The following is an 18,436-nucleotide window of genomic DNA, read 5'->3' on the forward strand; positions in this document are numbered from 1 at the left end:
GTATCATATTTGTCGCTTATTTTGAAAAAAAATAAACATCAAATGGTTGCTTTAACAACAGGATCACAGGAGTGCTGCTTGTGTCTCTCATAGAAAAGGTGCCCTTGCAAAGGGTAACAAAACAGAAAGAAAAAAGTGCAGGCAATCAGGTGCATTTAGTGGGTACAATTTTAAAAAACACCAACGCATGTCGGCTTGCGCCTTCCTCAGGGTGTATGAAGACAAGAGACACATCAAAGCAATTGTAATAAAATCCAGTTGAGCTGTGAATCCTTCGATCTGTGCAGTGCTCCTCCAGGCCTGCAGGAGGACCCGGCAGGAGCAGTCTGGAAACGTCATCAGGGTCCTGAAGAAATTCTACTTCTGAAATAATCAGAGCCAAGTGATTTTTGTAGATTATTTTCTACTTCCGAAATCAGAGTCAAGGAATATGTAATCATCACACAACAAAAAATACATTCATCACAAAAAGGATAAGAGGTCAAAGTCTTCATTGCGGCTAGAAAAGCTGGTTGTCTTCAGGGCATGAATCCAGTCAACCTATCTCTGCTTCAGGCGTTTGACTTTATCCCCAGCCCTTACATCAACACTAATAACCTCAATACCTGACTCACTAGAGTTGAATCGTCTGTGTTTTGTGCTTCCATATAATGTTTGGCCATGGGATAATTCACATTCCTTGTTTGAATGGCCCTATCTATGTTCCGCCACTATGTCCCTCAGTCTTCTTTTAGTAAGGCTTATATAGAAACAGCCACAGATACATTCAAGTCGGTGCACAACGTGAGTAGTCAAATGGTTGCTTATTGGCCATAATTCCCTTTAAAATTATGGCAGTGAAATGTTGGCATATGGTCTGTAAGACAGTAAACACAAAGACGAAATTTAAATACAGTTAATTACAGCCAGCAGTGAAGTTTGGCTCATTAGCACTCAGCACAGTAGTGAGTTTTATTCTGTTAACATGTTGATGTTGCTCATTGGGGCAGTGTGCAAACATTGGCTCTTTCTCCAGCAGTGAGTCACTCCAGTGCCACCTGAACAGCTTTGACCTGACACATGTGTATGTCCATCACCCTCCCGCAGTCTGCCTTCTTCTCATTAAAGTTCTTCAAATCCAGCTTTTCTTTTTGCAAGTCAATTAATTTCAAATCCTCATTAAAACTCTAATCTTTGTATGAACACCGTTGTAAGCTGCGCTGTATTGATAGGTCATTGTTCAGACGCAGCAGTTAGTGTTTTCATCAGCAGCTTATACATAAAACCTGCACATGAGTCCATCCAGCTGATTGATTTATTGCTCACTGCACCGGAGGCATCTCTGCATGAATATTATCATTGCTTTGTAAAGTTTTTCTACAAATGAAATATAAAGTATTGATTTTTTTCTCTTTCAGGACCACTGCTTCTACCATGGCCATGTGAGAGGACATCCAGAGTCCTGGGTAGCTCTCAGCACTTGCTCAGGAGTCAGGTACAGTAAACAGCTGACGATTGTGTGTGTGTGTGTGTGTGTGTGTGTGTGTGTGTGTGTGTGTGTGTGTGTGTGTGTGTGTGTGTGTGTGTGTGTGTGTGTGTGTGTGTTTCTATGTTACCAGTCTGGGTAAGGCTACACTGTCATTTGACCCAGACGAATTATAGTACGTTAAACACTGTATTCAATACTTGAAGTAAAGTGAACGAGTTGATTGAGCTGACATACCACACTGTTTCCTCTGGGTGGTCTATGACACACAACTGCAACATCCCTGTCTCCCCGTTTTTCTGCTGCCACTGATCAAAACGCCCCCAACACAATGTGGAAGAAACCAGGTAGGCAAATTATGTACAGTACAGTTGTGTGAACAGAAGCAATTGCATCTAGGTCACTAAAAGAAGATCTGTATTTGCAAATTACTAAACAAATAGTACAGTTGAGGCTGATCGGAATGTTAGTGTTGCTATTTGGTTATAATAAAGTATTGAAAAAAACAACAACACAAATGTCATGGCACTACCATAGACAATATAGTATACAAGGGGTGGATGAAAACGCAAAGTTGGTGTTGTTGGTGCTGAAATGTATCCACTCTGGGACCAGTTTTCAAAACGATACAAAACTTTTGCGCGAACAGCAAAATGCCCCTCAGGTCACTGTCAGGTAACTTGAAGCTGGCTCCAAATGCAAGCAAATCCCCATAAATTCCCAACGCTACAGCAGAAATAAACATGTTTACAGCCTGGTACAAAAAGAGAAATCAGTTTTGGTCTCTATAGCTAATTTCACTATTCATAAGGACTGTACGGGGATGATTTTTTTTTTTATCACTCACCTGTTACTTATATAAAGGCTTAAACTTCTGTATAATTAAGGGCATAAAAGCATAGACTATAGGCTTCATTCGTCCGTCCCAGCTCCATCTGCACTCCACCCTTTTGCCCATTTTTGGATTGGCCTGGCACTTCCAAAGTGGCGATGGTCGGAGCCGCCCCGCACTGAGCTTCGTTTTGGCTCTCCCTCTGTTACACACTCCTACCACCACACCTAATTCCATTCTCAGATTTCAAGTTTCTGTAAATATTTACACCTTACTTTTTGAAATCACATGAACCCCCTTTACATAACCTGTATAGCACTTATTTAAAAAGAAAAGATGTCACTTTAAAACTGGTTCACCTGTTACTAAGAGTGCTCATGTTACTGACCTTAGTGATTTTACGTCACCTGACTCACATGGTTTTTACACCTGTAGATACAGGGAAGGGATTTGTTTATTATAATGGCAATAAAAGGCTCATTGTGCAGCTTTAATGTTTGCCACTGAGCGTAGAATTTGCCCTCAATACCTTAGGACAAAGATTTGTCCAAACACAGAAAGTTCCACTTGTGCTGTCAGAGCTCTTCTTTTTTCCTCAAATTCTCATGAAAATGAGTAATCTGATCCTCATGGGGGACCCTTGCATTATTTTAAAAGTCTTAAATGTTCACAGCCTCAGACGGGTTTTAATGTGGAACGCCCTTCATATTGAAGCCGTCTCCTGGCAAAGAAGATGCATGTCCTGTGTGTCCCAAAACTATGTTCATGAATATGATTCAGTAAAAGAGACATCAAGTTGGGTTTTAGTAGGAACTAATTCCAAAGTTGTTCCTGTCCCAGGAATCTATACAGCTAAAAGTTTGAGGACGTTTTTTTATAACGTCATAAGAATATTTTTTATTTTTCTGGTTCAGTGCTGACACGTCCGTCCACTCTTCAGTCCCTCTGTCTTGCTCTGGGAAAGTAGCCATGGCTGCTTGTTGACAGCAGCTTTGATGGGAACAGAGCAGAGATGGGGGAGAATAGAGATCTGTAAGCCAGCAGAATGTAAAGACTTTCTAGATGTCCAGTCATTCATAAAAGCTGTCCCAGTGTGTGCTGACCCACACAACTTTGTTCTTGCACTGAAAACCAAACTGAGGTTGAATTAAGCCTCGTCCCTTCATTCAGAGATTACCTGCTAAAATAACAGATTGATAAATTATATCCTCCAGTTTGCTCAGTATAAACAAAGTTTTCTACAAAGACTTTTTTCAGCTACCATAGACAGATTTCCCATTTACAAATAATCATGGATGTGTGTACTGCAGGAGGATGGAAAACCCCAAGTCCCACAATAGTTCATATGTGGATGTTTTCAGTATTTAGAACTTTAAAGACACCAGCTTTGATAGACTTCTGTCAGCTCTGGCTATTAAACATGACAAATATTCAAGTGAGAAACAGCAGCTAGGGGCAGTGATAGTGCAAACGCACACAACAAATAGTGAGCTCTACACATGGATATATACACACACACGTGTAGATACCACACTGACCACTGCTGTCCATTGGAGCGATATGTCAACGCAACCACCAGCTTGTTAGCCTGGTGAGTCCATCCTGATCTCTGAGGTCCACTGTATTTTACTCTCCGATCAGTCTGGTAACGTGCAGCGGAGAATATTTGGAGAAGTTTGACCAGTGAGCGAACCAATCAGTGTTGGTTTTGAGGTGGATTTAAATGACAAAACAAGAAGAGAATTCACATTACACAAACGGAAAATATCCTTTACCCACATGTTTACTTTCTGAGCTTTGCCTCCACGCTGTTCGTGCGTCATACGCTTTGTTGATTTGGCCCGTATGTTGGTGATAGACAGATGGTTTATCCAATCGGCAACCAGTATTTTCACCCCTCCCAAAAGATCTCCAAACCAGAGTTCCCAGATGGATATGCTGAGACAATGAGAATCAATCTGTAGGTACTTTAGGTTAATTGGATCAAAAGTGTGACTATCAAATGAAATATTTGAAAAAGAAAATTAATAAAGAAAAATTACCTAAAATTAATAACTTTAATTTATTAAAAACTTCACACGGAGAACCAATTAAATGTAGGGCCTTGACTCATGTTCAGATTATGAGATTGAGTATTCTCAGTAAACTTATCGTTATTCAAGTAAATATTAGTTATCACCAATAATTAGCAAAGATAATAATAAAAATTACTCTAGTCAAACCAGAGTTCCTCGGGGCACCACCGTCATAGACGGAGTGACAACTAATATAAAAGTCTCATGTAATATATTAAACTACTAATTAAGGGTTGGACACCGATAAATGTAATAGTTTAATTAGTTGAAGGATTTAAAAGTTCTTTTCTTAGTAGAGGCTGGCTCATTCATCTTTGTGTAATATTAAATAGACATATTGTAAACAAACATTTATTAACAAGTTAATAAATGCAAAAACCAAAACACAATGAACTAACTAAAGCTAACAGCGTGCGTGTGTGAGAGAATAAGACAAAGAGGAGAGGTGGGGGCTTGGACCCCTGCAGAGAAGGTGTGAACATTTAAGTTACAAAGGCCAGCAGTCTGGAGATCTCAGTTCTTATTCAGGTTATGACATAGTTACAATTCTATCTAGCCGTCCATACAGTCCTATAACATGTAGTTATGCCCAGTTGGTGATTAGTTACCAGTCCATGAGATGGGAAAGATAAGTTGGGTTGCTTGATGCCAGTGGCTGGTCCTTGGAAGGAAGCTGGTTGAAGAAAGGTTCTTGTCTTGGTTCTTGCTCTTAGACAAAAGAGGACTCAGATCGCTTGTTGTTCTTCTCAGTTAAGTGGATAACCGGTTGGTTAACCTTTGCCAGTGATCCTACACCATACAGGCCATTTTCAGGGCCAAGGACAGCGGTCAGCTGGTCCCTGGACCCGGCAGGAGAGCGTCAAGTTGAGTCTGGAGATTCGAAGAGAGAGATCCGAGAGAGAGTGAGGAAGTGGTGTCCTACATATTTATAGACACCGATGATGTCATCACCAGAGGTCAGGTCAGCCAACAGTTTGGGTGTGACCTGTTGTGGGGGATGGTTGCATGGCAGGCCTTTGTTTGTGACCATGCCTCAGCAACAGAGGCTGAAAGTTCCAGAAATGAACAATCATCTTCGGGGTGCCGGTTGCGCCTAAAAATCCATCTGGAGGAGATGGTTATCAGCTTGGTACATGAGAGATGATTTTAAACCGTTTGGTTTGTATCAAATGCAGACATGTACTGTATATCTATACAGGATTCTTTGTTACATTTAAAATGCATGTTTTCATACCAACATGTCTCGTGTAGAGTAACAGTAAGCAGCTTTAAGCCTTAATCAAATTTGAACACAAGTTTAAAATGTATCCATTACAGTTATTAATGCGGACATTTTTTTATACAGGTGATATCATTGAGACACGCGGTCTCATTCTGAAGAGAGACCTGATTAACATACAACAGCAAAACAACAGTTACATAGAGCAGGACATTTACACAAAGAAAACAGAACAGTCCATAAAAGTGACAAGTGCCATGGCAGTAATTTTATACAACTATCTAGAACAACAAGAGCAGACCCCACAGACGATCTATTTAGGTAACAATAAAAAAAATTTAAAAAACACGCCGGAAACAGTTCCTGCTGCAGTTTGTTCCATATTAGCTATTGAGACCAAAAGTATTTTGTGTACCAGGCTGTAAACATTTTTATTTCTGCTGTAACTGTGTCGGAACGGTCTGAACCCTGTTCCAAGGTGGCTGCAGCTGAGACATCCACATGGGCTGTATGTCTGAGCTCTACAGGTAGAAATAACGTGTGTTGTCCAAACCATCAACAAACAGCACAGATTTAAAGAACAGGCGCACTCCTTAGTAACCTTAGGATCAAACAACAGACAGATGCACCATTTTTCACAAGGACACAAAGTATCTCATCAAAAACCCATAAACAAGACTAACCATCTGGCAGGCAATAACAGAAAACAATTTAGACAGTACTCAAAAAGTACTGATGTTCCATGCATTGCCTTATTTTTTAATTCAACTAAATTTTATTTATAGTGCCAAATCATAACAAAAGTTCTCAGGACACTTTACAGAATAGGTAAAGACCACACTATGATTTATTCCTACAGTGAATTTAAATAGGCTTTCCTCTGAGGGAAAGGCACCTGGGACAGATATTGATAAAGTTTCTAAATTTAAGAAAATATGTTTATCCAAAATATTGTTCAAAGTGTTTATTTAAACAGATGTTTTACTTAAAATTAGACATTCAAGGTTAAGTTAGCCAACAGGAACCTCCGGTGGTTAAGACAACATATGTGGACAAATAATCTTAACTCAGGATCCACTTACAAACAACATCAACTGTATGTCACTGTCTAGGAAGTTCATGAGGAAATGAGATGTGGTTGAAAGCTCATACTGAGATAAAGAGCACTACACCTTCATAAAATTGTCATCCTCTATGGACAAACTTATATTAAAAACAGAGGAAATCTGTATAACACAGTAAACTATAAATATATATTTTCTGTAGAGTAGTTGGAGCCCACTGGAAAACTGCGGCAGTGGTATAGTCACAGCAGATAGTCTATCACATTCTGAATAAAAACAATATAACATTTCAGAATAAATCAAGTATTTATAATATAATAAAATAAGATTGAGTCTTGGCTGCAGATTTTTCTTCCCAATTTTGGATCACATTCCCCCTGGAACAAGTCCTGTTGTGTAGATTTTGCTGCACTCTGAGGGTGAAGAGAGGGGCAGCAGTCATGGGCAGTATGACATCAATGAAGGGTTGTTTGTTGAAATTCTGGCATACAACCATCCCAGGGTCTTTTTCAGCAAATAAGCCATCCAGACAAGTTTTTTTTTGTGTAACAACTATTAACGGAGAAATCCAGACAGTCGCTAACAGCTGAATGTGGCAAATACTGATTAATTCAGGGCAGCACAGTAAAGACATTAAAACCTAGAGCCCCTGCACAGAAAATAAAGCACCAACAACGTAGTTAGTGAACCCAGAGGTTATTAAAAGAGTGCTTTAAAGACTTACCTGCTGGCCCCTGTACCAGCTCCTCTCATAGTAAAGTCCATTCAAGTGGATTAGCAAAGTCAATCCAAAAGGAAGGAGCCCATTGGTGCTTTGTTTTCCATGTAGAACTCTTCTCATGCTGCTGCAGAGGTTTGCTGTTATTTTCAGCAGTATTAGTGGTTAAAAAAGACGTTTGAATGCCTTCACCGTACTGCCCCGAGTTAATCACAGTTAGCTGCATTCGGTTGCTAGCGTCTGTCCGGGATTTCTCCGTTAATGTTAGGCCTTGCAAAAAGGAGGACTCAAATGCAGTCAGGGAACAGTAAATGCAGGCTTTATTTCCGACACTGTTTAACCTTAAGACAGTGCGATAAACAAACTACAAAACTCTACACTCGTCAGTTCGGACGAGGGAATAAACACAAAACAAAATGTGCAAAGAAACACCACAAACTGAAAATCACTCCCGAGGGAGGAAAAGACAACAGGCGATAATTACACTGATCTGAATTAATATCTCTGAAAAGTTACAAAAGAACACAATGAGGAGAAAAAAAAAAGGCAAACAAAAACCCATGCTGCACAGAGGTACAAAGAAGCTACAAATCAAAAACACTCCAAGGAGGAAAAACAAGGACACAATGAAAATAAACTAGCTCGCTACTCAAGCTGACCTAAAAACTTTAAGAAACAAGAAAAACCAACAAACAAGAAAAAAAAAAAACTCTTCAGATGTAAACAAGGAAACAGAAATATAAGCGAGGCAAGACTCACGACAAGGCTGTTGCAATGGCTGGCGGTTCACGCCAAGACACTACACTCTGGCAGCAAACAGGGGAAGACAAGGACTATATACACATGAGGGAGGATGACACAGGTGGACACAATCAGGTAATCAGGGAACACAGCAGTGACACAGGAGGAAGGGCAAGTGACCTGAATGAGAGGAGGATTACTTTTCAAAATAAAACATTAATCTAAGACAAAAAACCCAAGACAGGACACTTCTCACCGTGCTGTGACAGTTAATAGTTGTTACACGATGAAAAATGGTCTCGATGGTTTATTTGACTTACTTTTTGCCGAAAAAGACCCTGGGATGATTTTACGTCGGAATTTCACTTAAAAGCATTTAAACATGTTTCTCGTAAAAACCCAATATACAAGTATGAACCTTAAATGAGCAGAATCGGTCTGCTATAAATAAGAGCCCTGTAGAATAAGCTTTAAACCCAAACATCAGGAATGGCATTAAGCTTGCTATTCTCTCTTTCTTATAAAAGATCAACATTTTAACTTTAAATGTTAATGTAGGAAGGTGAATAATACCATAACATGATAATATTAGAAAGATGTGCAAGAAAACCAATAAAACCAGCAGATGAAGGTGGTTTCGTGTGATTCCCTGGGAAAAGGGTGATGTCTTCTTCAGAAAGCAATCACTTTTTATGCTTTTTGAACATGTCCTCTGCTGGGTAACAGTGCTGTCATAAACTCTGAGTCTACGACATCTTTCACAGAACAACAGTGGGACTTCACCGCCCGTCCCCATCACGCTCATTATGAAACCATGATTCGCCACAGACAATTTAATGAGGAGGTTTGAAAATGACAATGTTCTCCAATTTTCTTCCTGGTATATGCATACCGTAGGATGTGTTCATCAGGATAACAGAGTTAAAAAGGAGCTTGATGAGGCTATTGACTGTGCTCCAGCTGCAGTGCTGTATCGAAACCCTCCTTATTTTCTCACTGGATTTGAGGCTTTACTTTGGAATGGCCAAACTGCACGACCCTACAGTACTCACACGGAACTGATGATTATGCAAAAAGAAAATCTCATGATTGCAAAAATTGCCGGTTACCGTCGGCCCCCGCCGCCAGCCTAACAAAGTTTTTGATCAGAACTTTTTGTGAAGGTTCCAGCATTGACCCTTCTCTGTTCTTATCTGCAGTCTTCCAGCAGTTCTGTGTATTTTCATTTTCACTCATGCCCCGCAGTTCCCTGCTCATTTTCCCTGCTGGTGCCTTTAGTGCCGTAACGAGGTGTTTTGTATAGACTCAGGATGAATTAGATGTTTTTAGGGGAAATTGTTTAACAGCCTTAGAAACATAATGCGTTTTCTCAAAAAGCATGGCTCCGAGCTCCGCTGTGCCCATACAACCAGCAGTGCAGATGAACACAATAGCCAGCATTACTCCCTTCACAAGAAAACAATTTGATTTTCTTTATGCCTGTTGTGTCTGCTCTGAAATAAACAGCAACTCTGACAAGATGTTCACAGACAAGGTGAAATGGTTTTCATACAAAACTCCTGAACTGAACCACAGCGAGCAGAGCCTGCACAAACCATTCATTTTCAATGTCATATGGTGCCACAGTAACACACTATTTTCAGAAAATGAAAATCTAACAACAAGGAACCTTTGAAAGAAGTAGGACGCATGACGTCATTAGTGCAAGCATGGCAAGTCCCACTATAACTCATCATATCTGGATTGTTTCATCTTTGACTCAAAAATGATTCCATAAAATGACAGAGAACACATTATGTGATTTTGACTGATGTTTTTGATCTAAATGTGCACATTTGTTTTCCTTGTTATTGATCTCTTTGCAGATAGTGGCTCTGCTGCATCTATAGATATCTGCTACATCATGATACTGACCTGTTATCGATTGAGCTGGTTAACGTTGACCCTCCGGAACATTATTAACTATCATTAACAGTTTGATGGTTGATTAGTTATTGATAACAAATATGCTTTAATACAATCAAACACATGTGTAATATTAACTCTCCCTTCTTTCAGAGGTTCACTGAACTGCAACACTAAATAAACTGAGACACATTTAGAATGTTTACAACTGTTTAATGGTGACTTTTCTGTGACACTTCTTGTTACTTATTGGCCCATACATGCTGCTACAATCTGCCCTTATATCATTAGTGAGGTTACCAGGTCTGAGTATTAACTCTATACTTTTTTCTTCGTACCATTCATATGCTTGTAGCACCAAGTGTGGAGAATCAGGTCAGATTTATATTCCATAGTAAATCCTGGTTGTTACTACTATTCACATATACTGTATATACACTGGAGATCAAAATTAGAGAACACATTATTAATACTTGATTTATTCTGAAATACTGTTATTTTCTTATTGTTCAGAGTTTGATATAATATCTTCTGTGGCTATACCACTGCTGTACTAGCATGTTTTTTAAATAACCAAGGCACTTAATTTTGTGAGAAAAAAACAGGGAGCAAAATTAAAGAACAGTCTCAAAAGTCTCAAGAGTTCAATGAAAATGGGTTGAAGCTGACATGGTCTGCCATACATTTTTATTTGTGTTTTTCCTGTTCGATTTAACCCTAATAACCAATAATCGGAGGGTCTGCTCTGCCGGAAATATCACAAAAAAACAATTGTGGACATTTTAGTGTATGCATCCTTTATTTTTCATCAGAAAAATGTGAAAAAAGATTTTTTTTTTTTTTAAATAACTCAAAACACATTTTTACATGATTTTGCATCAATTGAATGCAAAAAAAAAATAGGCTTTTAAAATAAAACTTTTTTCCAATATTTTCATCTTTACTTCACTCTACCTTTATTTTGTGAAAATGAAAAACAGTGATCAAAATGAGAGAACAGTGTTGATTGTGTCAGAAGAGAAGATTTCAACAATGTTTTCTTCTCTAGGATTCAAAACTGAACAGGAAGTGTAGAGGCCACAGCTTTGAATGACTTCAGCACATCTGCACACAACCCGAGTCCAGATTTAAACCCCATAGAGAATCTCTGGAAAATCCTTGTGAACAAAGTAATGTGTAAGAAACCCACTCCAGTTAGTGAACTGTGTTAGAGAGTGAGTCAGAATGGACCAAGATCAAACCAGATCAGTGTGAGAAACTAGTGATGTCCTGGAAATCAATTACAGCTACTATATAAGCTGATATTCTATCAAATTCTGAACAATAAAATAGAACAGTATTTCAGAATAAATCAAATATTAAGAATTTGTTGTCTAATTTTGGTCTCCAGTGTTTATAAATAAATAACAATCAGTGTTCAGCGTCCATTTTTATGCAGATGATACAATTTTATATGTCCCTGTCGGGCTTCTACCAACGACTCTTTGGTGCTTTCTAATGATCACTTCTTAATCATGAACTTGTTTTACATGGTATTCAATTCATACACTAGTGTGTCTCCGATTACCCTGTGGTTAAAAACTTTGGTACCCATATCACTCTTGTTATGATCAATTCAAGGAGCGGCCTATAGCTCATCTGGTAGAGCATAAGCATATAGGCTCAGTATAGGCCCCCTCCTGTCACTCCTTGCGTACTCTCATAAAGGAAAAAAGTATAGAATAAAATATTGTCTGTCCTTAGTTAATGTAAAACTATTGCTCAGTCAGCTTTAATGACAGCACTTGGGAACAGAGATATTCTGTACTGTTACTGTGCCATCATTACTTCAGCAGCTTAATCCTGTTTATCACAGAGCATTGCACTTAATCTGTAATGACTAATTTCACACTCATCATTGTTTTCCATATCACAAGCAGTATTGGGGAAGGTACTTTGGAAGCATAGCTTTGCAAGCTAACCATGTTTTTACACTGCACAACTTTGAACTGCAGCAAAGTTCTCCTAAAGGGGAAAAATCTAGCTTGGTTAACTTAAGCTACTTAGAAAAAGCAGGTCAAACTTATTTTATAATACAATGTACTTGTGATATGAAATGAAAACAAACAGCCAGCAAGAAATGACACTGACTTGTTGTCAGGTTGTAAGGTTACTGTGGATGTAGTGATGTGATTTCCTCTGTGTTTTGTGATATTTTCCTTGTATGTTTAGTGAAAGAGGAAGCTTAGAGTATTTCTCCTTTTCGGCCCTGTTAGGTTCAAGGCTAACTCTAGGTGTGAGGATAGTTTTCTTCAGTTGGTAGTTAGGGCTATGGATCTGCAGCGAAGAGGTCAGACACCACCTGGGATTGAGACAATCTGATGGATGAGTTTAGTGAGGAAGAGAAGTACAAGCATTTGTCTGAGGAAGAGATGGAGCCAGGCAGACTACAAGAGATTTTCATTGACATATCAGTGTTGACAGTACAATCTACTTAAGCTGCATTCATATATTTTTGGCCTCTTGGGGACAGCAGAACTTCAACTTGCAAAGAAAGCCAGATTATCCCGTTTTGGTGTCTTCCACAAGCTCACCGGCATTACTGCCTTCCTTCCTGTCTTTCCTCCACACAGGGGCCTGATATCCTTGAATTCTAGTGACACCTACTACCTGGAGCCAGTCAATGGTGTGTATCCTCCCCACCATTCACTGTGGAGTGCTGAGGAACTGCCAATTAAAGGTGGTAACTGTGGGCACGGTCATCACACCACACAGTCCAACCACATCTCCAACCTGCTCCAGCAGTTTCATTCAAGGGTGAGTCTCACTCACACACCAGCAACACTCTTACTAGAAAACATGGTTAGACCATATTAGGTTGTTTTCGGGATACAAAAATAAGTAGTGTTACAATTCTACATTTTGTTACGTACAAAACAGATACACTTTTTTAATTCTCGCCCAAACAGGCGAGAAGATCAATAATAATTTTATCTCTACTGGAATATAACAGCAAGAATCAAAAAGTGTTTTGTAACCTTGTAAAAACTTTTATTTAATTTAGATGCAAAGTTAATCCATATTTCCCTGCTGGTGCCTTTTTTGGAGAACCACGGTTTCTCTTAATAATATGTTTCAATTAGAGTTTCGTCACAGCAGACACCTTAAGTAAAGTCTCAAGGCTGCAGCTCTAGTAACAGCCTTATGTGTAACAAACCACTTATGTGGTTTGTGCATGTTCTGATGGGTGCTGTCACTTTATGTGTAGAACACAGAGCCAAGGAAACGTCTATTCACACGACACTGTGCTGGTGTTCACTATGTCTACTATGAAAACACACTTTCCATTCACCTAAACCTATTATACTCAGTTTTGAGGCCCGTCTGTTGAAGTCAGCATCCAATAGTACCCACTCATGACTTTGTCTTTTACTTTATCCTTTTTGTGTTTGTTTTTAAAAAAGGAACCTACATACTGTAAGTCCAGCAAAATATATAAATTATCTGCTGAACAGAGACCACTGTGGCTATATGTGGAAATTAGAGGATAGATATAAGTGTCTGATTAAAGTTTGCAAACATCAGCCATCATTAGCCACCACAAGCTACTGGTCATACCAGACTAAGTAAAGCTGTAGACATTAAACCCCTGAGTGTATTGAATTGAATAAGAATACATTTTGTGTCTAGTGAATTCATTTTTTAAGAGTAAGATTGTGTAACTTTTGGGAAAAGAACACTAATAAAAGTCTTGCTCTTATATAGGTCTAATTCCATTTTCCTGTGAAGTAGGGATTACATTGGTCATCCTATGTTAAAGGGACGTCTTTGCATTGAACTAGTCTCCAAACTTGTTGTTCAACACCACCATGTTTGGTATTCACATTGAGTTGGCTACTGAAATAGAACTTATCAAGCTCAATGTCATGGGCAGACACAGCTTAAAATCGGAGAGCTTCCCTTCGATCGTGGTACTATCTGGATTGTGGTTGCCGTTGTGAAAAATCTAAGAGTCAGTGATCTTGGAGACTGAAGAAGAGTTTGGGAGATCTGATGAGATGTCTTACCAGGGTGTCCGCGGTCTTATAAATTGATAAATCAATTTTGGGGAAATTAAGGCCCTTTAAAAGTATTAAAAGTATTTTTCACAGTTTTATGAGGTATTATCAACCTGCCAAATTGGCTCTGGGCCGAAATCCCAACTCCTGGTGCAAAACAAAATCCGAATTGGGAAAAGTAAGTTTGCAGACTCCTGGTTGTAGATGCCGGAGTTTAAACAATGGCTGAAGCCTGTGGCTGACAAAAACCGGCAGACTTACTATACTGTAAAAAGAAGATTAGCGTAGCTTGATAAGCATCAACGCTGTCTAGTCTCACATGCACGGTGCTAGCCGCAAGACTGCCATTGGCCACAGGGCAGCATCAGTTGTCCATCCCCAGTTTCTGTGCTCCACCAGCGAAACCACTCCCCAGTAACACGACAGCTGAACTAACAATTACGACGGTGTGACGACAACATCAGTGTGGCTATGGAAGGTCTCAACCCCTTCTGTGAATCACCACTCACTGAACTCAAACAAAGGCATTTCTTATCTTTTCAAGTCAATGTTTTCAAATTGGAACAAAGCTAAGACTTTCAAATAAACTGAGGCACATGTTATGAGTTTTGATCGGTATTTATAGTATTCACCAAGTTGTTTCATAAAGTTGTCCTTGGTGTTGTGACCAGTGGTGGAAGAAGTACTCAGACCCTTTACTGAAGTAGAAGCACTAATACCACACTGTAGAAAATACTCAGTTACAAGTATAAGTCCTGCATTCAAAATATTACTTAGTAAAAGTACAAAAGTACCAGCATCAAAATGTACTAAAAAGTAGTCATTATGCATAATGATCCATTTCAGAATATTATATTATCATATTATTATTATTGATTGAATAATATCACTTTAATATTTCAGCTGATAAAGGTGGGGATCATTTTATTTATTTTATATTCTGCTTTGTAGCTTAATCTGTAACAATAAATGTTATTTCATTTGTTGATAATATTTTGTATTAATAATCTGAATCTGTAAAATAAACAAGTAACCAAAGTTACCAAATAAATGTAGTGAAGTAAAGAGTACATTAGAGTAGAAGTATAACGTAGCATAAAATGGAATAACTTAAGTAAAGTACAAGTACATCAAAACTGCACTAAAGTACAGTACTTGAGTAAATGTGCTTAGTTACTTTCCACCACTTGTTGTGACCTAAGGGATATTTTAATAAACTTTGCCTTAGGTTTAATGTATTCTATCGACCTTTGTTCCTTTCCAGCTTATCACTTCTTCTTCTTCTTTTTCTTCTTCTTTAATTGCAAACTACAACTGTTTACTGAACCTGTGAATGTCCTCCTTTGTCCAGGTCAACGTTATCCCGAAATCAATTTCAGTCAAAAGCAACTGGACGTGATTATTTGTCTAGGAAGACGTTTCACCTCTTATCCAAGAGGTTTCATCAGTTCATGTACGCATCTGACCAAGCTGGGACTGGTTCCAAATCTGGTGTGGAGATCCAGGTATTTAACCTCTCACAAGGCCGATGGTGTCACTGGAGACTTTGTGAACAAAGTCAGAGACTTAAAAATGGAGCCAGGTGAAACCACGGTTTCCTTCGATGTGACTTCCTTGTTCAGCTTTTTTCCAACCATGGAGGCTTTGGCCACAGTAAGAGAGCGGCTCACACAGGACCTCCTTACACAACCGAACAAATCTCAAACCAGACCACATTTGCCAACTTCTGGATTTGTGCCTGAACACCACATATTTCCAGTGTAATGGCACTTTTTACAGACAGAAACACGGCTGTGCCATGGGTTCACCAGTATCCCCTTTTGTGGCAAATCTATACATGGAGGAGGTAGAGGACAAGGCTTTGAACTCCTTCAAAGGAAAAACCCAGAGCCATTAGTTTAGATAAGTGGACGACACAAAATCAAATCCAAAGGTGCAAACTTTTACCGAACATATAAACTCAGTGGACAGAAACATCAAGTTCACCAGCGAAGAAGTCAAGGACAATAGTTTGCCTTTTTTAGACTAAGTCCATATGGAGAATGACAGGAGCCTCCACATTGGGGTATACAGTAAACCCACTCACACAGATCAATACCTACTGTTTGACTCCCACCACCCCCTGGAACACAAGTTTGGAGTTATCAGAACTGCAACACAGAGCTGATAACGTACCCACCAGCTCACAGGCCCAACGGGAAGAACGCAAGCACCTGAGAGGCGCCCTCACAACCTGTGGCTACCCCAGCTGGACCTTTGTGAAAACAGCAGCTGCTTCCAGAAAGAAACCCAAAGTGGTTGAGAAAGAAAGAGAAAACAAGAGAAACAACATAGTCATTCCGCATGTGGCTGGGGTATCAGAGGAACTCAGGAGGATCTTCAACAAACACTGCATCCCTGTGTATTTCAAACCCAGTAACACACTCAGACAGAGACTAGGGGCGCACTCACACTGTCCTTCCGCACCGGGCCAAAACAGGTTTTACGGGTAAAGCCTAGCTAGTTTGACCAGTGTGAGTGCAACCGCTCTGCGCCTAGCTGCGGCCAGCTGGCCGTCCACGGCCCGTTTGAGAGAGGTGGGCTTTAGTAAAGCGTGTTTGCACATGAACGAGCACGAGCGTGCACACGTGTACGAGCACGACGCCTACGGCGGCTCTCATGTCAAGTACCCTAAAACCCGGGGTGCGGTGCGGAAGGACAGTGTGAGTGTGCCCTAGTACATCCAAAGGACAGAACCCCACACACCCACAAAAGCAATCTGGTTTATGCTGTCCAATGCAACAGGGAATGCAAAGATCTCTACATTGGAGAAACAAAACAACCACTGCATAAACGCATGGCGCAACACAGGAGAGCTAACTCCTCAGGCCTGGACTCTGCTGTCCACTTCCATCTCAATAAGAAAAGGAGAAAGCCCACTACTTTGATGACAACAATGTTCACATCCTGGACAGAGACGACATATGGTTTGAAAGAGGAATAAAAGAAGCCATCTTTGCAAAAGTAGAGAAACCATCGCTAAACAGAGGAGGAGGTCTGAGACACCACTTATCTTCAATTTACAATGCTGCCCTTTCATCCCTTCCCAGGAGATTCAACAATCTAACCTCAAAGAACAACTGTTCACAAATAACCTCCTGTTACTCCAACGACTGTCGTTAAGACCCAATAGAGCACTAACGAAGCAAAAACCAACGGCTGGCATGTGGAGCACAATGGGGTTCCAGTGACATCATCGGCCTTGTGGGAGGTTAAATGCCTGGATCTCCACACCAGATAGTTGGACCAGTCCCAGCCTGGTCAGATGAGTACATGAACTGATGAAGCCTCTTGGATGAGAGGTGAAACGTCTTCCTAGACAAATAACCAAGTCCACTTGCCTTTGACTGAAATTGCTTTGGGGATACAACTGTTTAGCAAGTTTAAGATGTTTTGCCAATTACAGCGTGAAGTGGCAAAGAGGTCTTAAAATATTGAGAAGGTCTTTATGAAGGATTAAGTACAGGATTCTACATATACCCTGCTTACACTGATGTCTTTTTCTTTTTTTTATTGACCTGTCCCCTGCTCCAGTAAGGCTTACACCATAAGAATGAAGCATGCCTGAGCGCAGCAGTACATGCAGATGAACAGCGCCCTCACACTCCCTCACAGCGGGCACTGTTCCTCTCATAAATACAACACAGATTTTTTTCTAATTTTTTGGAGCAAATGGTGAACGGTTTGATTGAAGCAGCCTAAGGGAATAATCAGATTATTGAAGTTCCCCACGTATTCATGAAAGGGGGGTTGGATGGGAAAATGACAGAGTAACTCGACCTCCGGTACAGTAGGTGGCGCTCTGCCAACATACAGCTGGTTGGAATGTGGCTTTTTTTCCAGTTCATCTTTGACAAAATTACAAGCGAGGGGAAAATGGAGTACTTAATGGAAAGAATTCCGACAGAAACTGGTCTTCTTGGTTGTGATGTTACTTGCCGTTGCTAAGTCATCCCTCGGTTTAAAGGTAACACCATATGGTTGTTGTTTTTTTACACGTTTTCAGCGGTGTTGCTTCCTGGTTTATTCTATTTCCGGTTCAAAAGCCACTGCCGTGGAGTGGGGGGGTTAACCTATGGAGCATGTGCCGGTGCTGAGCCCGATGCTGTTTACATGCACAAATAATCGGGGTACTGCAGGAGTTATCTTGGTCTGAATGAGAACGATTTTACCTGGGGTACGGTGTTTACATGGTGTTTGAGAAACCGGAGTATGCCCTTAACCCGAATATAATCAGGTTTTTAAACTGCATGCAAACACACTGATAGATAACAACTTATGCTTCAACCACACACTCCTGTCACTGCATTAGAAACACATAATTATTCATTATTATTATTT

General features: G+C 39.9%; 1 protein-coding gene across 1 annotated transcript in view; it reads left to right on the top strand.

Moving 5' to 3' along the window:
- adam19a (ADAM metallopeptidase domain 19a) overlaps positions 1-18,436 on the top strand; it is a 266,602-nt gene that overhangs the window by 176,757 nt on the left and 71,409 nt on the right. The window contains exons 5-6 of the mRNA XM_083937316.1: positions 1,398-1,474; positions 12,632-12,815. Of these exons, the coding sequence (XP_083793442.1) occupies positions 1,398-1,474; positions 12,632-12,815 (261 nt within the window). The remainder of the gene's footprint in view (positions 1-1,397; positions 1,475-12,631; positions 12,816-18,436) is intronic.

The sequence above is a fragment of the Echiichthys vipera genome (assembly GCF_963691815.1).
Source record: "Echiichthys vipera genome assembly, chromosome: 22".
Classification (NCBI taxonomy): Eukaryota; Metazoa; Chordata; class Actinopteri; order Perciformes; family Trachinidae; genus Echiichthys; species Echiichthys vipera.